The 27,707-nt window shown below is 37.8% G+C and overlaps 1 protein-coding gene across 1 annotated transcript in view; it reads left to right on the top strand.

Moving 5' to 3' along the window:
- Positions 1 to 27,280, top strand: part of LOC105553056 (threonine aspartase 1-like) — a 92,726-nt gene extending 65,446 nt beyond the window's left edge. The window contains exon 5 of the mRNA XM_011998984.1: positions 26,194 to 27,280. Coding sequence (XP_011854374.1) covers positions 26,194 to 26,286 — 93 coding nt within the window. The 3' untranslated portion in view covers positions 26,287 to 27,280. The remainder of the gene's footprint in view (positions 1 to 26,193) is intronic.
- Positions 27,281 to 27,707: the final 427 nt, after the last annotated feature.

The following is a 27,707-nucleotide window of genomic DNA, read 5'->3' as shown; positions in this document are numbered from 1 at the left end:
ACTTAAATGTGGCTAGTTTGATTGAGGACCTGAATTTTAAATTTTACTTAATTTAAATTTAAATAGCCACATGTGACTCATGGCTACCATATTGAACAGCACAGGTTTAATGAATAAGTATGAAAATGGTTATTCATATTTTCAGATTCATTTCTTCTCAGTGACAAAACAGTTCCCATACATAAAACAAACCTGATAAACCCCAAGAATCCTTGCATAAGAGTAGCTTGCAGCCATTTCAGTTTCTCTGACGCCTTACATATTGATTCAGAACTAAGATTGCTTTTTAACAAAAGAGCATGTTTGAAGTGGACTTCAGCACTGAAGCCAGTCTGGTCGGGTATGATTATGTTATTAAGTCCCTTGTATGGACATTTTTTGTTATCCTTGCTGGTGGCCCATGAAAGACACCTTACTATTTAATGTGAAATATAGGTAGTAAAGAGTGGAGAGTCCTGCTATGAGCCCGAAGATATTTGGCCTCCAGTTATATTGCTTGACATCTGGTAGACATGGTTTTCTTATTGTTGGTAAATTCTCCAGCTGGTAGTCAATTGGGCCAGCAGATACAGCTGGCCCTCTTGCCTCTCTTGTAAATTATGTTTTTGACCTTCCTTGAAGAGAGTTAATCCCTCTTCCTTCCTTTCCCCTTTGAGCCTGTGACTACAAATACTTTCAAGAAAAAAAAAAAAGAAAGAAAGAAAAAAAGAAAACCTGAAAACAAAAACACGAATGATTTGGCTGCCGAATTCTATTGATCAAAAAGAAAAATTACCTCTTTTGTTATAAATGCTAGAATTTTTTTTGTATTGCAAGTAAGACAAAGTTGTAGATGAGAGGCTGAGCTCAAAAGTGAAAAGGGGCTGTAACAATGTTTGTATTCTGTTTAAGCTTTGGACCTTCTTCTCCCTCTGGTTTCCTCACTTCTATAAAAGAATAGTTGAGCTAACTAGTGGCATACCCATTCAGCATCGTGACTGGTTTCCGAAGCATGTTCCTCCATAATGTTGAGAGCCATGGTAGCACAATGAGTAAGAAGGCATCTTAAAATATTTAAAATTTAAAAACTATTTTAAAAGTTAAAACACTTGTGCCCTGCTTTTCAAAAATTGTCTTCCTTCTGCTTGTTACCAAACTCAGAAACTGAAGCCACCTGGCCATTTGAACGTGTATAAGCTAGCTGTGTTTAATCCGAGTTAAAGCCTTGAATTAAAGCTTAGCTAAAAATCATATTACTTAGAAAAGGCTGGATAATAATCAATATCATTGTAACCAGAATGCGTATATAATATGAATAGAGCTAGGTTCTTTTACAAGTCTCCTTTTTAAAAGAATGTTATTGCAATTAAATCATTTAATTTAATTTCTAAACTGCTTTGATAGCATAAGGTGAAGATTTCTTTCTAAGGAGTCAAAATTACGGCATCGTTACCAGTTGGATTTTAAAAACAGATTGCCCATATCCTACCCAGATAGCAGACAGTTAATGAAGAGTTTTTAATAAACACCCAGTGTGCATGGACTACTGTAATAGAAACAGATGTTAAAACTGGCATGGAACTTACTCAACTATCATACATGAAATTAGGCTTCTTTTATTATGTGGAGGTCACTTTTTTTTTTTTTTTTTGAGACGGAGTCTCGCTCTGTCACCCAGGCTGGAGTGCAGTGGCCGGATCTCAGCTCACTGCAAGCTCCGCCTCCCGGGTTCACGCCATTCTCCTGCCTCAGATGTGGAGGTCACTTTTTATAACTACAGTGAAAATACTGTTATAAAAATTTCCTTGAGGAGGAGCAGACTATTTTATAGCCTTTAAGTGTCTCTCCACAGACTTCTTATTAGTTGTAGGGAAAAATAATAACTATATAATGGAGAAACCAGGCAACACTTTGACCATGTGATCAAAATTAATACCACCAATGGGGGCAGACGGACAATACGTGCCTCTGGCTATGATAACTTGAGGATACAGTATCACTTGTCTAGTATTCCATCTGGAAATATATAACCTGAACCTAACTGTGAAGAAACATCAGACAAATTTAAAATGAGGAACATTCTGTGAAGAAGGAAAAAAAGAACCATGTTCTTCAATAATATCAGTGTCATAAAAGACAGAGGCTGCAGAAATATTCCAGAGGAAACAATACTAAAGAGATGTGACAGCTAAATGCAGTAACTGGTCCTAGACTAGATCCTATATTGGAAAAATGCTATAAATGCATTATTAGGTCAATTTACAAAATTGGAATATGGATAGTAAAAAGTGTCATATCATTGTTAAACTTGCTGAGGTTGGTTACTATACTGTGGTGTATAATATTTTTATTCTTAGGAAATATATACTAATGCATCTAGGGGTACAGGGCCATAATATAGGCAATATTTTCTCAGTGGTTCGGAAAAATATATTATGTGGATGAATGGATGGATAGAGCAATAGCAAATTGCAAAGCAAATGGAGCAAAAGGGAGCAAAAGTAGTTGAACCTTGGTAAAGGATGTATAGATCTTCCCAGAACTATTCTGTAATTCTTAAATTATTTTCAAATTAAAAAAAAATAAAAATGTCACTCTGGGTCTTGTGGCACATTTGATTAGTTCTTTGGGCCTTGTACTTGAAATGATGCAGTTCAAAAAATATCACCCTTGGTTTATAACTAAGTCTGCATTGGATGAATGATTATATTCCCCCAAACTATTGCCTTTTCCTCGTTTTGAATTCCTGACTAGAATGACCAAAATTCAGATAATAACACATCCCATTACAAATATTTTGCAAAATATTTCTATAATAGTTCCTTGTTTTCCAGTGGGATCTAAGAGAGATTAAGCTTTTTCATGATCAAGGTACTGTCCTCTTAGGATGTTTTTTGTTATATTACTCAGCTTTTCTAAAAAAAAAATTTTTACTCAACATATTTTGTTGTTGTTGTTGTTGTTGTTGTTTTGAGATAGAGTATTGCTCTGTCGCCCAACAAATACTTATTTGTGATGCTTCTCTGCCTTGTGTGACAAACCCTGTGTCATACTCTGACACATGCTAATGAAACAGGACAGATGTTGTCCAAACCATATTTCCCTAACCTAGGGAAAGCACAGGGCACTGGGTGGTAACTCAGTGATATTTACATTTTGTTTTTAACATTTTCTATTTTAATGCCATGAAGTCTTCCAAACCTCATGAGGTCGTGCCAGGATTTCTATTATTGGCACATCTGACTAGATCTTTGGGCCATGCAGTTAAAATAAATAAGTATTGGGATGGGTGCAGTGCCAGGAAGTTGGAGCCTGGGTTGCCCTCCCACTCCATGCACACTGTGAGCTGTGGTTTGATCACTCTGCCTCTGGATCCCAGAGGCCTCATCTGTCATATGAGCATAAGAAATCCTTAGTTCGCCTTAAGCCCTTCCTGTGATATGATATGATAAGAATGAGGAAGCAAAACCTTATCTATCTCAATACAGATGACTAGACCCCATTAAGTCCTTGATGTTGCTTCCAATCTGCAGAATTCCAAATTCAACATTCCAGATTACATAAACAAGTATTTGCTATTCAATTTTCAGTAGGAGTTTTGCAATACCAATGTAGTATCTACTGTGTTCTAACATGTTTTATCTTCATGAAGATGGTTTACAGGACTTTTTAAAAAAACTCAGTGAATGTATATTTACAAAGGATATGAGAGATGAGATTTCTGAGTGCTTTTTGCTAGGCTTAAAACTTACCTCTCACATAAAGCCTTAGGAGGAAGACTTAAATATAAAACATGACGTACACAAAAGGAGGTTATCAAAAGAAGTGAAAAGAAACTCCACTTCTAATTAGAATGAAGAAAGTTACAAGAGACTGTTGCTTCTACTCCCAACTATGTGAATGAGCTGCATAATCTATAGAATCATAAATTTTTAAAAAGTATCCAGAGAGCTTAATATGTAGAGAAAAACTTAAGTAAACTAAATTCCAGAAAGAGACAAGCCCTTGCTAGGAGACAAAAACCTCCGATTTCTTTATTCCCTGGCAGAGCAGCAGGAGAAGGAGTCAAACTCAACACAGAGGTATATAAAGATAAATCAGCCAAATTTTTAATGAACTCTTTATGGCCATGTGTGAGCTGATGTGACAGATTAAAGTCCTGAGACACTCCATTCACAGAGAGCTTATACCCACCACCAGTTTTTCTCTATGAGGCCTTCATCAAGTGGCAACACACCAAAAGCTTGGAGCAGAGCAAAGAATTGTGAGTGTTTCATTAAGGTGCAAAAGGTTTTCACCAAATACGTGGCAGTGGCCGAAGAAAGACTAGAGGCATAGCAAGAGAGCTGCAAGACAACTCATAAGCAATAGTGGTCCTTTATCAACTGCAACACAGTTGCAACAGAAGGCTGGGTTAAAGCAAAAGAGAGTTTTAAAAACCTCTCCTGCTCCCAACATGTACAGGGCCTTCATCAAGGGGAAGGCAATGTTGTACTGAAGCCTAGTGCCAGGGTAAGAGAGTGAAGAAATACTCCATGGCACAGAAATCTGGAGGAGCTTACAAAGAGCAAAACGAACACCTTAGCATCATGGAAAGCTGATGGCTTGCCTATAAACAAAGAGAAGTCTCCCATGGTTAGAATGCTGGTGCCTGGACTATAAGAATGGAGAATTCTCTAGAGTCTCACCTGGACTCAGATCCCAAACCTTGCTTGAGGGAAATTCCTGATCCAGGATACAAAATCAACATGTAAAAATTAGTAACATTTTTATATATCAATAATGAACTGCCTAGAGAAAGAAATCAAGAAGGCAATCCCATTTACAATAACTAAAAAGAAATACCTAGTAATAAATTTAACCAAGGAGATGAAAGACCTCTACTAGGAAAACTACGAAATATTGATGAAGGAAATTGAAGAGGACACAGACAAATGGAAAGACATCCCATGCTCGTGGATCAGAAGAATTAATATCTTTAAAACAACCCTATTGACCAAATACCAATGGTATTTTCCACAGTAATAGAAAAGACAATCTTAAAATTTATATGGAACCCCAGAAGAGCCCAAATAGCCAAAGCAATCCTTGACGTAAAGAACAAAGTTGAATACTTCACACTACTTTACTTCAGAATACCTTACAAGCCTATAGTAACCAAAACGTTATGATAAAAACAGGCATATAGACCAATAGAACAGAATAGAGAATCCAGAAATCCATACCTTTATAGCCAACTGATTTTTCACAAAGGCTCTAAGAACATACATTGGGGAAGGGACCCCCTCTTCAATAAGTGGTGCTGGGAAAATTAGATATTCATAAGCAGAATAATGAAACTGGATACCTGTCTCTCTTCGTATCTAAAAATCCATTCAAGATTGATTAAAATCTTAAATGTAAGGCCCCAAACTATAAAACTACTAGAAGAAAACATAGGGAAAATACTTCACGACATTGGTTTAGGCAAAGATTTTTATGGCCAAGACCTCAAAAGCACAGACAACAAAACCTGAGACAAATAGGACTCTTACTAAACTAAAAAGCTTCTTCACAGGAAAGGAAACAATTCACAGAATGAACAGACAACCAGTTGAATGGGAGAAAATATTTGCAAACTTTTCATTTGACAGAGGACTAATAATCAGAATAGACAAGGAACTCAAACAACTCAATGTTTAAAAAAACAAAACAATCCCATTAAAAAGTGGGCAAAAAATGTGAGTAGATATCTCTCAGAAGAAGACATACAAATGGCCAACAGACATGTGACAAAATGCTCAACATCACTAATCATCAGGGAAATGCAAATCATAAACACAGTCAGATATTATCTTACCCCACTTGGAATAGCAGTTATTAAAAAGACAAAATATAACAGGTCCTGGTGAGGATGCAGAAAAAAGGAAACTCATACACTGTTGGTAGAAATGTAACTTCATACAGCCACTATGGGAAACAGTATGGAGATTTCTCAAAAAAACGAAAATAGTATTACCTTGCAATCCAACCTTTCCACTACTGGGTGTTTATTCAAAGAAAAGGACATCAGTACATCTAAGGGATACCTGCGCTGTACTTGCATGTTTATTGCAGCACTACTCACTTACTTTAAACTTTGCTATTGTGTGCAGCACAATAGCAAAGATATAGAATCAACCTAAGAGTATATCAACAGATCAACGGATCAAGAAAATGTAGTATATATACACAATGGAACATTATTTGGGCATATTAAAGAATGAAATCATGTCATTTGCAACATGGATGGAAGTGGAGGTCGTTATGTTAAGTGAAGTAAGGCAGGCACAGAAAGACAAATTTAGCATGTTCTCACTTAACATGTGAGAGCTAAAAAATGCTGATCTCATGGAGATAGAGAATACAATGATAAATAACAGAAATTTGCAAGGGTGTGTGAGTGGGAGGAGGGAATGAAGAGAGATTGGTCAATGGGTACAGTTATACAGTTAGATAAAAAGTATGAGTTCTAATTTTCGATAGAGTAAGTTGACTGTAGTTAACAACAATGTATTATATATTTCCAGTAGCTAGAAGATGGAGCTTGAAATTTTCCCAATATATAGAAATGATAAATACTCAGGGTGATGGATACCCCAAATACCCTGACTTGATCATAACATATTGTGTGCGTGAAAAAAATATCACATGTGTCCCATACATATGTCAAATATTATGTGTCAATAAAATAAAATGATTAGTATGTCAGTTGAAAAAATTAAAAACATAAAATAATTGACATTTGGTATATTCACATCATTTAAAAGATAATTTCAAACCCAGGAAGGATGAAAAATAATAGAAGAAGTTCAATGAGATAAAAATTAGAAATAAAATAATTTTCAAAAAGGAAAACTGATATGGCTATATTAGTGTCAGCATAGGAGATATGAGATAAAACAGGACATTTCATATTGAAAATGTGGTCAATTCAATTAAAAAGGTGTAAAACTTCTAAATGTATATGTGCCTAGTAAAAGAAGCAAAAATTGAGAGTAATAAAAGTACTAGACAAATCTACAATCATAGTTGGAAACTTTAACATCCTTCTTTCTCTCAGTATGAAATAAGGCATACAATAGTAAATGACTTGAATAAAAATTAGTAAGGATATGAATAATAGACCCAACTTGACCAAAGTCTTATTTATAGAACATTACATTCAACAAGTTATTATTTTCAAGTTCATAAGGAATATTTACCAAGAGAAACTGGCAGTTATTTTCAGCTGAATGGTAATGAAAACAATAGATCAGAATTTATAGGATGCAATTAAAACATTAAAAGGAAAAGTATGTCCTTAAATACTTATGGTAGAAAAGAAAGTTTAAAGTAAGTGAGTTAAGCTATAATCTTAAGAAGCTTTAAGAAGAATAGATGGAAAATAATCAAAATAAGAATGCAAGCAATAACATAGAAAAGAAATTTTAAAATGAAGAAAAACAAAGCTAGGCAGTTCTTTGAAAAAAAAATTAATGCAATTGATAAAGCTTTAGAAATAATGATTAGGAAAGAAAGAAAGAAACCCTCAAATATACCAACAGCAAGAATGAAAAGGAAATAGTAATGCAGGATCACTGATTCTGTAGGTATTAAATGGCTAACTTCATTTCAACAGAGGCACCAACTTGGATGAAATTTATTAATTTATTGAAAGCAACCCACTTAACAAACTAAACACACACAAAAGCCCAAAATTTAAATAACCATTTACATATTTAAGAAATTGAATTTCTATAAGCAGAACATTCTCATAAAGTAAACTTTATGCCCAGATGGTATCACTGGTATCTTATATCAGACTAAATGACATTAATCTTATGCCATTTCTTTCAGAAAAACAAAGCAGAGTTGTTTTCCAACCCATTTTGTGAGACAAGGGTAACCTCAGTATTTGACAAAGATGTTACAAGGAAGGAAAACTACAGACCAATAGCTGTCATGTATATATATGCAGAGATGCTTATTAAGTTATTATTTTGGAATGAAAAATCCGGCAGCATTATTGCCTGTGGACACCAAATAAGGTTTTTCCAAGGAATGCACAGTTGACTTAACATTTCAAAAGTCAGTCATTGCCAACAAATAATACTGGAACATAAGGATATCCACATGTAAAAGAATGAAGTTGGGCCCTTTATCCCATATATAAAAACTAACTCAAAATGTATCAGGAACCAAAATGTTAAGAGCTAAAACTATACCTTTCTTAGGAGGACTTAGGAGTAAATCTTTCTGTCTTTGGATTATGCAGTTATTTCTTAGATATGATCCCAAAAGCACAAGCAACAAAAGAAAAAATAAATAGGACATCATAAAAATTTAAAACTTTTACACTTCAAAGGATACCATCAAGAAAGTAAAAAAAAGCCTACAAAATAGGAAAAAATATTTGCAAATCATATAATTGGTGAAGAGCTTGTACCAGAACATATATAGAACTCTTACAACTGAACAATAAGAAGACTTAAAATGGGCATGAGATCTGAGTAGACATTTTTCTAAAGAAGATATACAAATAGCCAGTAAGCACAGGGAAAGATGCTCAACATCAGTAGTCATTAGCGAAATACAGATCACAACCACAAGTAGATACCACTTCACATCCAATAAGACAGCTATGATAAAAATTGTGAATAATAACAAGTATTGGTGAGGATGTGGAGAAATTGGAACCCTCATATATCGCATAGGAATGTAAAAATGGTGCTGCTACTTTGGATAGTGGTTTGGCAGTTCCTCAAAAAGTTAAACGTAGAGTTACCATGTGACCCAGCACTTCCGTTCCTAGGTATATACCCGAGAAAATGAAAAGATATGTCCACATAAAAACTTGTGCATAGATACTTACAGCAGCATTATTCATAATAGCAAAAAAAAGAAGAAACAATCCAAATGCCCATCAACTGATGAATGGATCAACAAAATGTGAGATATTCACACAATGGAATATTTTCAGCTATAAAAAGGAATGAAGTGCCGATACATATTGTAGTTTGGATGAACCTTGAAAACATTATTCTAGGTAAAAGAAGCCAGACACTAAAGGCCACATAGTGTATGATTTTTGTTTGTATGAAATGTCCAGAATAGGAAAATCCAGAGATAAGGTAGATTAGTGGTAGGGGTAAGGGAAGGGAGTGAGTGCTAATGGGCACAGGGTTTCTTTTAGAGGTGATGAAAATGTTGTGGAATTAGAACATTGCACATTTTGCAAATATATTAAAAACTACTGAATTGAACAGTTATTTAAATGGATGAATTTTATGATATATGAATTATATCTCAGTAAAGCTGTTAAAAATGTTAATTGATATAATTGACTGTGTTACCAAAATAAAGGAGAAAACCCATATGTTCCTCTTGATTCCATATGATGATCTCAACTTGTGTGAATGATAAAAATCTCAAAATATGAAATATCCAAGGAAAATTCCTCAGTGTGATTAAGGGCATCATCTATCAAAAACCTACAGCTAAAATCATACTAATTGGTGAAACACTGAACACTTTCTTTCTAACACGGACAGCAGGCAAAGAGGCCATCCACTCATCACTTCTATTCAGTATTTTGTTGGATGCTCCACTAGTACAATAAAGCAAATAAAAGATAAAACTTGGAAAAGAAATAGTAAAAACCGTAGTTATTCTCAGAGGACATGAAATGAATCTAACGAATGATGTGCAAGACCTGTTCCCTGAAAAGTATAAACCCTTGCTGAGAGAAATAGAAGACAACCTAAATAGAGAAACATGCCATATTCATGGATTGGAAAACACAGTAAGATAGTCATTCTTTCCACATTCAGCTATAGATCCAAAGCAATCTCAATAAAAATTCCAGCAGACATTTTTTAATAAGAAATTGACAAGTTGATTTTATAATTTGTATGGGAATTTAAAGGACCTAGAACCACAAAAATCAACTTTAAAAAACATCAGAGTTAGAGGACTTACAGTACCAGACTTTAAGACTTACTGTTAAGCTACTGTACTGTAATCAAGGCAGTGTTCCTCCACAGAAGAGGCAACCCTGAAAATCAATGTATCAGCTTTGAAATCAGCAGGAATACCATCCAACTCTTCTGCAGTTTCACAGCATTCGGAGGGAAGGGAATTACCAGATTTGTTGATGCAGCAGGGTCCACCAAACACTGCAGAAATTATTAAATATTGTCTCAGAATTATAGACGGAAATTTTTGTCTCAGGAAGAAACCAGCTGGGCATGGTGGTTCATGCCTGTAATCTCAGGACTTTGGGAGACTGAGGCAGGCGGATCATGAAGTCAGGAGATCGAGACCATCCTGGCTAACATGGTGGAATCCTGTCTCTACTAAAAATACAAAAAAAAAAAAAAAAAACCACACACACACACACAAAATTAGCTGGGCTTGGTGGCACGCACCTGTAGTCCCAGCTACTTGGGAGGCTGAGGCAGGAGAAGTGCTTGAACCTGGGAGGTGGAGGTTGCAGTGAGCCGAGATCGCGCCACTGCACTCCAGCCTGGGCAACACAGGGAGACTGCATCTCATGAATAAATAAATAAGTAAATGAAACCACATTTTATTCAATGTGGAGGGCCAGAATAATCACTGGCAGTGTGGATGCTGTTTGTCATCAGATGAAAGAATTGTCTTTACAATAAAGATTTCCAAAATGGGAAATTATACATTCAACAACCTTAATAAAACATTCTTTCAAAAAAATGAAAGAGGAAATTTAGATGGACACTTGTATCTCCTGATGTATGTATTTTGGTCAGCTTCTTCACAAGCTTACCTAACTGCTTACATACCTTAAACTTTGATTAAGTATACATTTTAAAATGTTATCCTATTAATTTACTCTTGGCCTTCAAGTATTACCAGTGTTAAACTACTAAAAGCACACAATATCTAGTAAACTGCCATAGGTTTCTCATAATTTCACTTTTCTTTCCATCTGTTTAGGGATATAAAGAATTTTTCAGGCAAAGTTGCTGCTTTAGGGAAGTGATTTTTCTGAAATTGGATGAGGATTAGTGAAATAATAACACCCTTATTTGTTTTTAATTCTCAAATGTTTTATTCACAAGGTTATTGGGGCACAACTGACTTAATAAGTGTATCCTGCTCTTAAAGATAAAAATATAACCAAGGTAAAACAGGTGACTTTATGGTATTAAGACTAGGGCAGTAACACAAAAGATTATTTGTGCTAAAAAGATTTTATTGTGTGTAACAAAAGATTATTTCTGAACAGAGATTCAGAAAAGAAATGTAAATGAGAGATAAATTAAGAAATCAAATTTGATATAGGAATAGGTGTTTGAACTGGAAATTACAATTTATTTGAGATATTTTTTCTTTCATTCTTTATTTTATCATTTCAAATGTAAATTATGTATGTATGAATCTTGATGACTATTAACTTTTCTCAGCTTCAATGTCTGAAAACCTCATAAAATCATCCTATTTACCTAAATAATGCAATTTATTTATTTATTTATTTACTTACTTACTTTAGAGACAGGATCTTACTCTGTCACCCACTCAGAGTGCAGTGGCACAATCATAGCTCACTGTAACTTCAAACTCCTGGGCTCAAACGATCCTCCTGCCTCAGCTCCCCAAGTAGCTAAGACTATAGGTGCACCACCAGGCCTGGATAATTTTTAAATGTTTTGTGGAGATGAGGTCTTGCTGTGTTGCCCAGGCTGGCATCATCTCAAACTCTTGGCCTCAAGTGATGCTCCCACCTCAGCCTCCCAAAGCACTGGGATTACACGTATGAGCCACTGGACACCTGGCCTATTTATAAAACTTTAATAAGATCTTCTTGGGACAAGGGTAAACCCTCACAAAGCTAAATAATTTTCTTCCATAACTTTAACTTTGTTCACAAAGATATGTTGAGTGAACAAAGCCAGACATAAAAGAATACTAAGTGAATTATTCTATTTGTATGAAGTTTAATAACTGGCCCAACTAAGGTATGGTGATAGAAATCAGAATGTGATTGCTTCAAGAAAAGGGCACAAGGGAATTTGGGGGCAGTTATAGAAATGTTCTGTGTGGAAAATGTTCTCTTTAGGATTTGGTTTCATGGGGGTACAAATCATTAAAAATCATCAAACCCTTTGCTTGACATCTGTGCACTTTATTGTATGTAAAATCATACCTCTATTTTTTGAAAGTCTTAAAAAAGGTATTAGCAAGACTATCTTGGTTTGTTTTTGTTTTTTACGAGACAGGATCTTTCTCTGTCATCCAGGCTGGAGTGCAGTGACCCGATTATGACTCACTGTAACCTCAAATTCCTGGGTTCAAGAGATCCTCCAGCCTCAGCCTCCCTAGTAGCTAGGACTACAGGGGCACACCACCTCACCTGGCTAATTTTTATTTTATTTCTTGTCAAGACAGGATCTTACTATGTTCCCCAGGTAAGACTGTCTTTAAAGAGGCATGTAATGTTCGACAGAATGTGCCTTAGAATTAGTCAGACTTGGATTTCAATCCTGGAGTCCCTGCTTTACAACCCGGGACAAGTTACAACTTTGATCCTTAGTTTCCTCATCATTAAAGTGGGAATACTATTGATGCTTTGATAGAATTCTGAAAATTAGTTGAATGAGAAAAGTGAAGTGTGTGTAATAGATGCTACATTTGTTATGATGGGTGGTGGTGGCAGCAGTAGTTGTGGTAGAGGAAGAGGTGATGGTGGAAGTTGTAGGAAATCTCTCAGGACCGTCACACCACAGGTCCCATTTACACTGCAGTTATGCTTGCAAAGGTGCCATTTGTATTGACTATGACAAGAGTGATGCCACCTGAATTTTCACCCTGCTCCTTTGGTGGAAGTGGCAGTGGTTATTACATTTTGTCAAAATGCAACTCCAACTTGCAAGTTAATGTTAATAAGTTAATGTTAATAAGTTAATAAACCAGCTGGCAAGTGAATTCAGAGTTCCCAGAACAGGAAAAAAAAATTGTTGGAAGCTGCAAGAAAAGACATTCCTCCCTGAACCCTGCAATTCAAGCCAAAATGGTGGCAAAAGAGCTCTTTCTAAAAACTATCTGATAGAGGTCTACCACTTTGACAGCGCCACAACTTAGGTTTTTAAATCAAACCTACGGTGTGCCTTCAGCATTTCTTTTAAGCTCACCCAGCCAAATAATTTTCCTTTTGAAAGTAGAAGGGAGAATGTTGCTTACTAGCTATGTTAAATTGCTCTTGTGTGAACCTTGATTACAGGCAGTCTTCTCGTATTCCACTGAGCACTGGATAGTGGAATACCTCCAGGATGTACTGACCATGAATCCCTTAAAAGAGACTTCAGTTTCACAATAGTGGCCAATGGCATTTAGTCATTGAATGGATGTATTCAGCCAAATACATTTATTGGACCATATTTTAGATTTGACAGGAACCACCGAGATACAAATTGGCCTTAGTCTTAACCAAATTCTAACTGCTTTTGATAATCTAATTCTGATATTATCCAACAACTAAAGGCATCTCATCCCTGGCAGGAAGCCAACTGCCTCGGGATGGTCATTAAGGCACCACCAATAAACCTGTGTACTAAGAAAACATCCCAGACAGCTAAGTTTGGCAAGTGCACTTAGAAACCACAGGAAAAGTGGCTAATCACTGATTTTACTCATACCTTTTAAGTTTGCCCAGAATTTCAAATGTAGAAACTTGTGTTTCTTTTCCATGCTCTTAGGGCTGCCAGGATAATCCACTGGGTCTATTTAGAAAGTCATTTACACAAACAGGAAAAGATTGCGGAAGATTGAATGTATGAAGAACAGTTTCCTCAGCCTCAAGTTAATTTCTAAGAGTCATTGATAATTTTATTTTTGCCTAATTAGTCTTACATCATTAATTTCTTCCAAGTGATTCATTCAACATTGCTCCAAAGCAATAAATAGAAAAACAAAGAGGGAATTTACTGTGTTGTTAAGAGTGTAAGTCTTCTCAGGGGTGCGAATAATATGTATTCAGATTATTCTCATTTTAATCATGGTGTAGGGTAAGATCTTTGCAAAGATAAATGTCTATTTTAGTCTATTACTTGACTTGTAGACCCTCCATGTTAGTTGAAATGAAGTGAATAAACTTTTTGTTTTAGCAACATGAAAATTAATGAAAACATTAATTTCTCTATCTCTACATACATATGTAGTTATCAGTCACCGATGTGAACTTAACTTAGAGTATCACCTTGTTACCTTCTAGTACCCAACATTTTAGATAAATATGTACCTTCCCAGCTAGAGTCATGCCTGCTGTTTGCTCACAGGACATATAACCATAACATGTAAATGAGACAAATGTACTTAAAAATGATTGACTTTATTATGAACAGGAAATGCGTAATGATTACCTATGATGTTTTTTTTTTTGGATTGGGAAGCAGTAGCCAAATGATGAAAGGAATTTTCTCTTGTTTTTTCAATCTCGAGACCAAAAAAAAACTATAATCTTGGTCATGTCATTCTTGTTTCATGTTAACTTACTAACTTGAGAAAAGATACTGATTTCTATGATTGTAAATATTGAGAATCCCCCATTGATTTTATGCTGTAACAACTTTTATTACATTATTTTATTAAATGGGTGAGTTACAGATATGGAATCTACTAGGTGTATATTATATGTGCAGGTACTAATGACATCACAGGGCCCAACACATAGTAGGCATTTGGCAGACAGCTCTTTAATGAGTGACTGCATGTTGAGCTGTAGGGTAGGACTTGGAGTTAGGATGGTGCGTAGATACAACATTTTGTTCCCGCTGTCCTTTCTTCTCAGTAATCTCCAGATTTGAGCTCAAAAGCTGTATTCATCATAGCAGCTTTGGAAAAAAATTAAATCTATATAAAATACAAATTATGTGGAAAAATTGTACACAGATTTAAACTTTTAAAATTTTATGTTAAAATATGATTTTTAAGTTCTGGTTTGTTTTCTCCTATAAGAGCAGATGATTTGACAACACTGGGACCCACTTCCTATGTGGCAGTGATTGCTTGGAACCAGGTGGTAGCCACCCTGTTTGGTGAAGCCTGGGCGCTCCACTTCCACAGTCCTACACCTGGCCTGCTTCACAGGCATTTGAGACTAACCCGTGTTGTAGATTTTGAACCCTAAGCCAAGTCTATCTGCTAGAATACATTTTCATTCCAGTATGATTCGTTCGAATAATATAGTTTATGTTTTTTAAAAAGTCTTCATCTTGGAATGCTCGTTCTGTTTAATCCTAAGGATTAGAATTCCTTTATGATAGTTACAATGTATGACTTTTATGTTCCGTAAGTAAAGCAATACTGAAAATTTGTGAAAACTTAACATTTTAGTATTAACTAATTGAGACATTTGGCTATGGTTGAGCTGTTCTCTCTATTTACATTTCTTTCCAATACCGCTGGATGCAGTACATGGTAGACACTGACAATTTGCTTTTATGCACTGGAGCTATCATCACTGTACTGTACATGTTTGGACTGCACTGTCTGCTGCCGTGTTGAAGGGTAAAATGAAACTTAATTTAGGATGAGGGTTATATTAACAATTCACTAGTAGGAGATGCTCAGAGTACTTGGAAATAGATTTTTCTTCACTTGAAATAGAAAATTAATTTTAAATGTGCTTCCTAAAACAGATTAGAACCCCAATAATTCTTTGATTTCTTCCATTGATGGCTTTTGTGAATATTATGGTAAAATTTTGAACAGTTAAGAGTTAGGGATATTACAGTAGCTAATAATGACTGACTAAGAAGGAAGCCTTATTACGTGGCTTGAGATTTCAGCTATTTAAAAAAACTTCAGTTTACTTAGGAGTAAAAGTTTGATAAAACACAGTATCTCATTTTTTGAATGAATTATTTATTAAACAATTAGCATTGAGTGCCTTCTATATTCAGGTACTTTTCTGGGGACATCATAGTGAACAAAGCAGACAAGAATCCCTGTACTTGAGGACTTACATACTGGTGGGGGAAATAATGAACAAGATAAGGCCTATACTATGTTTGTGATAAGTACTGAAAAGAGATGTGAAGCTAGGAAAGGGGTTAGGAGGTACAGGGGTTCCAATGTTAGGTACGTTTCACTTCAAAGGTGTCATTCAAGTATAGTCTTGGAGGATTTATGGGAGCAAAGCAAGAACCTATTCCAGGCATAGGGAACAGCAGGTACAAGGACTCTCAATTAGGTGTGTGCCTGGTGTGTTGCATGGGTAGTGAGAAGGCCAGTCTTAATGGGTCAGAGTAGGCAATGGAAGGCCAGATAGATTACATAGTTTTTAATCCATGGTCAGTATTTGGGCTTTTCCTCTGAAATGGGAGCCATTGGAGAGTAATGAGCAGTGGAGTGATATGAACTGGCTTACATCTTAAGAGGTGACTCCAGCTGCTGAAAGGGAGGCTGGGTGGAAGGTTGTTGCCATAGAGATGAGTGATAATAATGACTTGGACTAGAGCATTAGTCACACGGGTCATGAGAAGTAGTTGGCTTCTGCGTGTATTTTAAGATAGAGCCAGTGGGATTTGCTGATGGGTTGGATAGAGATGTGAGGGAAATAGAAAAGGCAATGATGACTCTTAAGATTTTGGCCTAAACAGAAGAATGGAATTGGCATTTACTAGGGTAAGGAAGAAGGTGAGTGGGGGAAAAAGACTTGTGGGGGAAGTAGCAGAAACTCAGTTCTGCATATGTTAATTCCAAGATGCCTGTTAGGCATCAAATGGAGAGACCCAAAAGGTAGCTGGATATGTGTGTCTGGAGTTTAGGAGAAAGGACTAAGATGGAGATACATATTAGGGAATCTCAACATATAAATTTTTTTTAATTATTATACTTTAAGTTCTAGGGTACATGTGCACGAAGTGCAGGTTTGTTACATATGTAGACATGTGCCATGTTGGTGTGCTGCACCCATTAACTCATCATTTACATTAGGTGTATCTCCTAATGGTATCCCTCTCTCACACCCTACAATAGGAACACTGTGTGTGGTAATCCCCTTCCTGTGTCCAAGTGATCTCATTGTTCACTTCCCACCTATGAGTGAGAACATGCAGTATTTGGTTTTCTGTTCTTGCAATAGTTTGCTGAGAATGATGGTTTCCAGCTGCATCCATGTCCCTACAAAGGACATGAACTTACCCTTTTTTATGGCTGCATAGTATTCCATGGTGTATATGTGCCACATTTTCTTAATCCAGTCTGTCACTGATGGATATTTGGGTTGATTCCAAGTCTTTGCTATTGTGAATAGTGCCACAATAAATATACATGTGCATGTGTCCTTACAGCAACATGACTTATAATCCTTTGGGTATATCCCCAGTAGTGGGATGGCTGGGTCAAATGGTATTTCTCTGTCTCTTATACACATCTAGATGTGTATAAGAGACAGGGGAATCCTTTCCCCATTTCTTGTTTCTCTCATGTTTGTCAAAGATCAGATGGCTGTAGATGTGTGGTATTATTTCTGAGGACTCTGTTCTGTTCCATTGGTCTATATCTCTGTTTTGGTACCAGTATCATGCTGTTTTGGTTATTGTAGCCTTGTAGTACAGTTTGAAGTCAGGTAACGTGATGCCTCCAGCTTTGTTCTTTTGGCTTAGGATTGTCTTGGCAATGCAGGATCTTTTTTGGTTCCATATGAACTTTAAAGCAGTTTTTTTCCAATTCTGTGAAGAATAAATATTTTTTAAAAAAACATTTGGATGAGATCACCAAGGACGTGAACACAGACCGGAGAAAAGATCCCTGGGGAACTTTTGTAATTATTAGTTAGGGAAGCAGCCAGGGAGACTGAGAAGTTACAGTCATAGAGGTCAGAGGAGAACCAGGTGAGAGTGGTGTCCTAAAAAACAAGGGAAAAGGGTGTTTCAAGGAGAAGCAAGTGATCAACTTTATCAGATGCTGTTGCTGGACCTTGTGAAAATAGATCTGAGGACAGGCTATTGGATTTGGCATTGGAAGTCATTTCTTATTTCAATAAAGAGGGGTTTTGGTGGAGAGGTGAAAGCAAAAAGTTGATTATAGAGGGCTTAAAGAGAAAATGGAAAGAAAGAATTTGAGGTAATAGGTGTAGAGAACTCTTTCAAAGAACTTTGCTGTAAATGGAAGTAAAGAAATGGAGTGGCGACTGGAGGAGGAGGTAGATCTATAGAGTTATTATTCTTACCTCAATTTCCAGTGCAACCAGATGCTTCACTTTATATCCAAAACACTTCATAGACATTTTTCTTTAAAATGAGTGGAAGAAAGTGGTCTGTTGTGTCTTTGGACACTCCAACATTTAGTGGTTGGGGAGATGAGGAAGAATCAGCAAAGGAAAGTGAGGTTAAGTTTTGGAGTAAAATAAAAGGAAAGTTTCAGCATATTATTTGTAGTAGTTCCAGGTACAGCTAGTATTAAAGGAAGGCATTCCTTGACATTTGGGATGAACTAACTTTACAGAGTCACACAGGTCTTTTGAATGCAGGATGTCTGAACCTCTCTGTGCTCATGTGCCTGTCTAGCTCTAAGAAGGGTAGAACAACATGGAGCGGTACATTTGCAGCTTTTGCCCATGCTCTCGCACTGACCCCTGCTTTTTTTAAAGAGAGAGCAGTTCCCAGGACCCAGCAGAAGTCAGCTTGAGAAATGCTGCTTTCTGGGTCGCAGTGCCTTAACAGTTCTTTGGGTGCCTTAACAGTTCTTTGGGGGCACGGGTCAGATCAGTAAGTCAGGAAGCACAAGATTTTGACAAAGAGAACTTTCTTCAAATAAGTTGTTGGTGGTTTGTATTTTTCCCCTCCAAAATTCCTCACTGACAGATTAACTGAGATTCTCAGGAAATTGTCCATTACACAAATGGAGAGTGGCCTCATTCTTAATGATAGTTTAAGTGTTAGTCTTTCATTTCTTTTCAAACAGAAGATGCTCTTTTCAAACTATAGTAAGATTCCTGTTACCTGACAGCTTACCAACCAGAAGACCATAAATGACATTTTGGGTTTCACCTAGTACAAATCATCAGAATGTTGAGACCAGGTTCCCTATGAAGAGGAAACTGGGCTGTCTTGACTAAGGAAATGGTGACCCGGAGCCTCCCCTTACAGACCTGAAAGGAAACCCTCAGTAGTAAAACTCTGTAGAATGTCAAAATCAGAAAGAACTCTGAATATAACTTGAGTTGAAGTTTTTCACTTTTACCTACAAAGACATTGAAACCCAGAAAGCTAGTGATTTCCAAATCCAGAAACTATCTAATCTATCAACAGAGAGTTGAGGCTCAAACCGATTTCTCTGAGTCCCAGAATCGTCTTGAAATTTGTCGGTAAGATTTGTGCCAGTAGCTTCCCTGAGCAAGCCTTGTTTCACCCTGAAAACCTGCTTTTCCAAAGCCTCCTGCAGTTAGAGGCATGTCTCTTAACAGAGCCAGATTTAGAATCCTCCTTCATGGTAAGTCTTCAGGGGGAGTCAAGATAGCCCTAAATTTGGAGTGCAGAGGCTTTCATTCACAGTTTTCCACTTCTTCTCTGACCATAAGCAAACCACATTACCATTCTGAGTCTCATTTGTTATTCTTTTTTTTTAATCTGGAAAAAAATAGGTGTAGTATATATCTTTCTGTCTGACGTGGTATTTTGAGGAGATCTCATTGTTGCAGAAGCGCTGTGGAAACTAAAGCATTATGCAAATATAGGGACTTATTGTTAAGGTTTCACAAGGAACTAGTTTCTGCATCCTGCAAAGACACAATTGCATTCAGAGCAAGATTCATGTGTTTCATTCTTCTGTTCCCCCATAATAACCTGCAGAATAAATATTTGTTAAATAATGGAGCACTTTTATCACCTGTAGCAAGAGGGAATATTCATGATAATTCTCCACGTAAGTGGTGGAATAATAGGTACTGTGGAGCTTGCCATGTTTATGTGAGTATCTTCACAGGGCTTTTAACCTAAAAATAGGAGGGAACTCTTATCTGATGTTGCCTCTAACTGAAGTATGGTATCAGTGAGCCTGGTGATAGTAAGAATCAAAGTGACCTTGAGGCTGGTACAACATGCTGCTCTCATCAGACGGCATTTTAATCTTATTTTAAGGCTCCTTAAACATGATATGTGTATGTGAGAACAATAGAACTTTTTGCCCTCACATATCCCTGTTTCAGTGCTAACAATGAAATTTACCCGAATGTCACCTTTGTGTTTCATCCACATTTGCTAGTGATCTTTTATGGCATCCTTGTTTTCAATGTGGAGAATGAGGTATGAGTGACACACAGTAAGATGAATAACATATGGCATTCCTTTCTCATTCTGTTGATATTTCTGATTGGTTGGTTGAACTTGGAAATTTTATCTTCAGAATTGCTCTGGCCTATTTAATACTTTTAATTTAAGACAATGAGAAAATAGAATTAATACTTTTTTTTTTGATTCATTAACAATGTATACACAAGCTAAATGAAGTCAGCATCAGAGATTGTCCAAACTCTGAAAGGATGCTCTAGAGACCGTCTAACCCAGTCTTCATTTTCCATTGCCCAGCATCACACAGGCTTAGTAAGTGGGCATCCAGATCTTTTCACCTATAGTTAATGGATTTTTATTCTATAAAATATACACATTATTCCAGACTATATTAAGAAGGTTCATGTGAAACTGTCAACTAGTTGAGTACATCTGCTTTCAGGATGAAGTCTGAAGACCAAATTCTATTTTTAGAGCAGTTAACTACATTCCAAGGTTTAAAGCTGCACACAAAAAATGCCTAGAATATACTTATTCACAAATTTGTGTCTCTTTGAAAGACAGCTCTTAAAAAGCAATGGGCAGGGAACTTCTGGGAAAAGGATGGGGGGTGGGTGGCAGTATCTCCTGATTCAACTCATTAAGACAGAAAAAAATTTAAAAGCCCACAGTAGAAACAAGACAATAAAATCCAACCAGATGCACTTCCCCAGCCCTTCTCTTGCCTTTCTCTCTGGACTTAGTCATTTAAGGTATATCACATTTGTGGCACTAAAAGAAAGCTGAGGGCAGTGGCTCATGCCTGTAATCAGCACTGCGGGAGGCCGAGGAGGGCAGATCATGAGGTCAGGAGATCGAGATCATCCTGGCTAACATGGTGAAACCCCATCTCCACTAAAAATACAAAAAAAAAAAAAAAAAAATTAGCCAGGTGTGGTGGCATGTGCCTGTAGTCCCAGCTACTCAGGAGACTGAGGCAGGAGAGTCTCTTGAACCTGGCAGGCGGAGGTTGCAGTGAGCCGAGATCGCTCCACTGCACTCCAGCCTAGATGACAGAGCAAGATTCCATCTCAAGAAAAAAGAAAAAAAAAAAAAAAAGCTGAGGGTGACTATTATCATGTCAGGCAAGAATTCACAATGCAAGGATATAAGGTAATACCCAGCTCACAGTACAATCTCACAGTACCATATTTACATTGCCCAAGTAGTGTTGAATACAGAAGAGAAGCTTAACTTGTTGTTAAATGGATTTTTATTCTATAAACTATACACAATATTCCAGATTATATTAAAGTTCATGTGACATTGTTAGTGAATGAAAAATTAGATGTTTTCTATTACTCAGCAATTTGAACAATAAGTAAGAATTAACGGGAGAAGGGAAAGTGGTAGAAAAAAAGGATCTCTGTTTCTTCAAAAGTACATGGTAACATCAAATTGAGCTGAACACACTTGTGTCTCAGGAGGCTCGAGTTTTTCCAGGAAGGAAAATGCCCATGCAAACAAGTTTACCCTAGTGTTTTTCACGTTCCTCCTGGTGTTGGATTTGTCAGAATGTTATTAATGCAGCATAACACAACAAATGTACAAGACTCAGGACCCCCATTTGACTACTGTTTAAGTTGCTCATGCCTCCAATGGTCTCTATCTGGAAGCGGACTTTTAAAATTAAGTCATGTGCAGTTTTCTTAGAAACCATACAAGAGCAGTTTCTAAGGTGGTCTTAAAAGATCTTAACATTGAGTATGAATGATAGGAAATTTCAGCTATTACTTAGATTGTGATAGGTTATCAGGTAATGATATACTTTCTATATTACTTTTAATTTTCTTATTTTAGAATCTTTGAGCTAAAATTTTTTAATCCAGTGTATTTGATTTTATAAAAAGATAAAGCCCTAATAATGTTGGCTTTGAGCAGTCAGTTTAATTTATAAGTTGATAGTTTTTCAAGGGGTGTTAACCTCAAGAATCTGTCTGTGCTTCTCTGGGAATTAGCAACAAAGCAGCAAATTATAACTACACGGCCAGTGGATCCCATTGGTGTGGAGCTGTGTGCATCTGAGAATCTAGAGCTCCATCTCTATTCTAACAGCACCATCACTTGGAAGGTGGAAAATTTTAGTTAGTCAGTACTTAAAAAAAATCTAAGTTTGTTTTGTTTTGTTTTGAGACGGAGTCTTGCTCTGTCGCCCAGGCTGGAGTGCAGTGGCATGCAAGCTGGGCTCACTGCAAGCTCCACCTCTCGGGTTCACGCCATTCTTCAGCCTCAGTCTCCCAAGTAGCTGGGACTACAGGTGCCCATCACCACGTCTGGCTAATTTTTTTTGTATTTTTAGTAGAGACAGGGTTTCACTGTGTTAGCCAGGATGATCTCAAACTCCTGACCTTGTGATCCTCCTGCCTTGGCCTCCCAAAGTGCTGAGATTGCAGTCGTGAGCTACTACACCTGGCCTTTTTTTTTTTTTTTTTTTAGAGGGAGTGCTGGAGTGCAGCGGCACAATCTTGGCTCACTGCAACCTCTGCCTCCTGGGGTCAAGTGATTCTCCTGCCTCAGCCTCCCGAGTAGCTGAGATTTACAGGCATGCACCACCATACCCAGCTAATTTTTTTGTTTTTTTAATTTTTAGTAGAGATGGGGTTTTGCCCTGTTGGCCAGGCTGGTCTCGAACTCCTGACCTCAGAGGATCCGCCCACCTCAGCCTCCCAAAGTGCTTGGATTACAGGCGTGAACCACCCGCGCCTGGCCAAAAAAATGTAAGATTAATCTTTACTATGGCAAACTAGTGTGACTGACTTTTCAACCAAACAGATTGGTCATATCAGTTAAAACACTTAAAATGTTTTCCTTTTTTTTTTTTTTTTTTTGCCTGAGCACAGGGGACTTTATTCATGGCATACAACAGGGTGAGGCTCCCTAGAACCCTCCCTCTTCAGGGTGTCTGTGTGGACATTGTGTGGAGGGGAGATTCTCAGCGTGGTAGGGGACTGAGTGTGGACAGGGACTCCCAGCAGCTGAGGGTCTCTTCCTTTCATGATGTCACTGGGGCTGGTGGTCCAGGGATCTTACTCCTTGGAGGCCATGTGGGCCATGAGGTCCACCCCCGTATTGCGGTAGCCAAATTCATTGTCATACCAGGAAATGAGCCTGACAGAGTGGTTGTTGAGGGCATTGCCAGCCCCAGCATGGAAGATGGAAGAGTGGGTGTCACTGTTAAAGTTGAAGGAGACAATCTGGTGCTCAGTGTAGCCCAGGATGCCTTTGAGGGGCCCTCTGACGCCTGCTTCACTACCTTCTTGATATCCTCATATTTGGCAGGTTTCTCCAGATGGTAGGTCAGGTCCACAACTGACACATTGGCGACGGGGACATGGAAAACCATGTCAGTGAGCTTCCTGTTCATCTCGGGGATGACCTTGCCCACAGCCTTAGCAGTGCCAGTAGATGCAGGGATGATGTTCTGGAGAACCCCACAGCCATCATGCCACAGTTTCCCTTGGGGCCATCCACAGTCTTCTGGGTGGCAGTGATGGCGTGAACTGTGGTCATGAATCCTTCCATGATGCCTAAGTTGCCATAGATAGCTTTGGCCAGGGGTGCTAAGCAGTTGGTGGTACAGGAGGCACTGCTGACGATCTTGAGACTGTTGTCATACTTCTCATGGTTCATGCCTATATGAACATGGGGGTCTCAGCAGAGGGGGCAGAGATGATGACCCTTTTGGCTCCCTGCTGCAAGTGAGTCCCAGCCTTCTCCATGGTCGTGAAGGTACTGGTGGACTCCACAATGTACTGAGCATCAGCATTGCCCCATTTGATTTTGGTGGGATCTCACTCCTGAAAGATGGTGATGGGATTTCCATTGATGACAAGCTTCCCATTCTCAGCCTTGATGGTGCTGTGGGATATGCCATGGGTGGAACCATACTGGAACATGTAGACTATGTAGTTGAGGTCAAGGGAGAAGTCATTGTTGGCGAGAACATCTACTTTACTGGAGTTAAAAGCTGCCCTAGTGACCAGCGCCAAATCCTTTTACTGTGGCCTTCACCTTCACCTTCACCAGGGATGTGGCTAGCACTGCACGAAAAGATGTGGCTGTCTCTTGAACGGGAGGAGCAGAGAGCCTTAAGATTCTGCATGTTTATATAAACATAGCCCTAGAATGGTCTGTTTCACTCATTTACCCACTCAGCATTTCCAGAGTGGTGTGCTTCTATGTGAAACACATGGTCAGGTACAGGGAAACTGAGATGTATGTTAACACAAGCTTCTGCCCATAACTGACTTTCAATTACAGAAACCTGAAAACTCAAAACCAAGACTGGATGAGAAGGGCTCATATGGGTGCTATAGGAGCTAGAAGAGCTTCTAAGTTGAGTTGGGTGCCTGGTCAAGGCTTCCCTTGAGAAAGAGCCAGAGAAGGGTGTTAGAGACATGGCGTCCAGCAAGGAGTGGAGGGAGATGACCCAAAATGGATGTCTGCTGCTTTCTCATGTATCATTTTAATGTGTTATTTCCCATTGTTCCAAATTCCTATGAAAGTGCATTGCTATTTAAATATGGTAAAGGTACCTTATTAAGTTCTTCTGCTTGTGGGATACTCTAGAGTCTACCTAGTCCTTACCCATTTGCTCAATGTAAAATAGTTTATTGCATTTTTTATGCTGACATCCTGGTTTGTTGTAGAAAGTGGTCTGTTTTTAGGCTAAAGAGAAATTTAAACTCACTTCTCTCAAAAAGAACTCTGGAGATAAGTTCATATAAAACATTATCTTCAACAGCTCCCACTGTTTATATGATTTGATGCCCCACTGAGCCGCCACAGGAAGCTTCAAACACATCTTGGCTCACACTTTTTCAGACCAAGGTTACTTGTCTTCTGATGAGACTCCCCAAGGTTTCAGTACTTAGGAAAAGCTCGTTTAGAGAAACAAGTAGAGAGGATTGCCTGAAGTTTATGCAGCCCCTCTTTCTTCTTAGAAATTCCAGGCATTTATCTATCCTTGGATTAAGCCAGATCACCAAAATGAGGAGTTCTTGACTGACCTCATCCTGACCCCTCATGAAACAGAGTGAAGTGCTTACTGTCTTCTACCAGAGCCTCCAGCCCCAGCCTCCTCTGAGTGATGTTGTAACACTCAGCCCTACAAAACTCCCCGTTGTATAGCTGATGTCTTCACTCAGTCCCTAAACACAGGGCCCTCTTTACAAAGACCTATAGGAGAAATGACTCCTTGGTCTCAGTGCCAGGAACAATTGTTCTCATCCAAGCAATGAGTTTGCTGTGAGCTTTATGCTACATGAACCACCAACCTGATCTCTGTTGCTAGGAAACTGAGAGACAGGGCAGCAGGCTTGCCTCTGGCACGGGTACCAAACTTCTCAGCTTTGATTTCTTTGTTAGCCCCACTTCCGTCTTTACCTTATTTTGTAAGCTCTTGTTTTTCTTCTCATTTTCTCTCCTATTTTAGGCTATTGAATTACCTGAGTTTTTGTAAGCTACTGAAATTCTTTAAGGAATAAATTTGGGGTATAAACATGAATTAAGTATCCTTAGTTACTCTGTTTAGAGGACAAAACATATACAAATTACTAGTTTTCACATAACAACTATACTCAATAGAGCTGGCATTAAAACTGCTACTCTTGTGAATATGACTGAACTATACATTCTGTGTCAGGGGTCTTGACTAACTTGGTCACCTCTCTATCTCAGTTGCTAGTGCTGTGCTTGGCATGTAGCAGATGCTCAGTACATATTTCCTCAGCGATTTGAACAAACGGTCTTTCAGTAACTAAAGTTTACCAGTGGTACAGTCTGTGGCTGCTCAGAAGCAAAGTGAAGGCCTAATGCTCTCGTGTTTCCTCTACCTTTTTTGGACACGGGTTGGGGTGTAGGACACTGCTGACCCCCTCCTGATGCTCTCCTGTCTCTGTCTCTGCAGACTCACATTTCAAGACTCCCTCCCGGTGCGGTGGCAGGACAGTCCGTGGCAATCGAAGGTGGGGTGTGCCGCCTGGAGAGCCCAGTGAACTGACCCTTCAGGCTGAGCGTGAAGCGTCTGAGAGGCGTTTCAGAACCTGAGCTTTTTGGGATTTTTAACTGAAGTTGGCTGTTTTATCTTTCTTGTTTTATAATTCCTATTGCAACCTCGTGCACTGCTCGAGACACAAGTGCTGCTGTAGTTAGCGCTTAGTGACACGCGGGCCTTTGGCGGGTGAGCGGGACTGTGTGTGTGTGTGTGTGTATGTGTGTGCGCGCGCGTGTGTGCGCACATGTGTGCGTGTGTGTATGTGTGGAGTATGTGTGTTTGCTTCTCCCTGGATGAAATAGAAACTCCTCATTGTGTGACCAGGAATGGTTAAATCATCTTTACAAAATGTGTGCTTTAACTGTTTACAAGTAAAACCTAAAGTTGCAGGAAACATTTTTTATTTCATAAAGAGGTACCAACTGTCGCTGATGTAATGTGTCAGAACTGAAGAGTAAATCTACTTGTTTAAATGACTTGACAGTGGTAGTGCTTCATTTAATAACAGTGATAAGTAATAAAATGTTTTTATTTGTTAACCAGTTTAAGTGGATCCTGTGGTAACTTAAACTGTTGTTCTCATCCCTTATACGGGGCATTTTTCTTTAACAAAGAATGGTTTCAGTGAAACAATCTAGCAGAGAATTAATGTCAGAACCTTTTTAAATAATAGTCTGATTGATACAGTTTGTACTTCTTTCATCAAGCTTTTCTAAGCTTAAATATTGCATAGCTTCGAGCTGTATGGACTATATTATGAAAGAATATGTAAAGAGAACATACAGTAATGCACAGTCCTTAATTTGTGTATAATGGAATGTTATTTACAATATAACACTGTAAATAAGAAAGCAAAGTTTATGGGAAAATTCAATATTATCTTTGTTTTTGTTTAAATATATTTTTAAGATAAAGGCACAAAAATAAAAGAAGTGTATTACTGGGTATAGTATGTGACTCCTCTTCTCAGACTAATAAATTATCTTTTGAATCCTTGATTGGACAGTTGTTATTTATTTTGTTTATAAAATGTTCTCCCGGAAATCATACCATTATTCATCTTGCTGTTATTCTAATTGTTCCAAGGCCAGTCTTACGCAGTTAAAGAAGACACTGGCAAGATGAAAGTTGAACTTAGTACATGACTGAATGGTCAATAATGGAAGTCCCAAAATTTCTGTTGCAATTTGATAGAAATAACAAAGAGAAGGAAGAAGAACACTTTGCTTTGAAAAATTGTAGTGGCAGCTAAAAGCTCGATAGTTTCAGTTGATAAATTACTTCTAAATGTTGTATTCAGGGATTCTGGAGCCACGTAAGAAAACCAAGACTTTCCTTTTGATTTTTTTTTTTTTTAATGTAAGAAGTGGTTATCAAGAAGATACTAAAGATAGACTCGCTCAAGGGGAGGAAGTTCCCTGCACCAT

This window comes from Mandrillus leucophaeus, unplaced genomic scaffold (assembly GCF_000951045.1).
Source record: "Mandrillus leucophaeus isolate KB7577 unplaced genomic scaffold, Mleu.le_1.0 Scaffold116, whole genome shotgun sequence".
Classification (NCBI taxonomy): domain Eukaryota; kingdom Metazoa; phylum Chordata; class Mammalia; order Primates; family Cercopithecidae; genus Mandrillus; species Mandrillus leucophaeus.
Note: the sequence above shows the minus strand (reverse complement) of the source record. Positions and strands in the feature narration are given on the sequence as shown.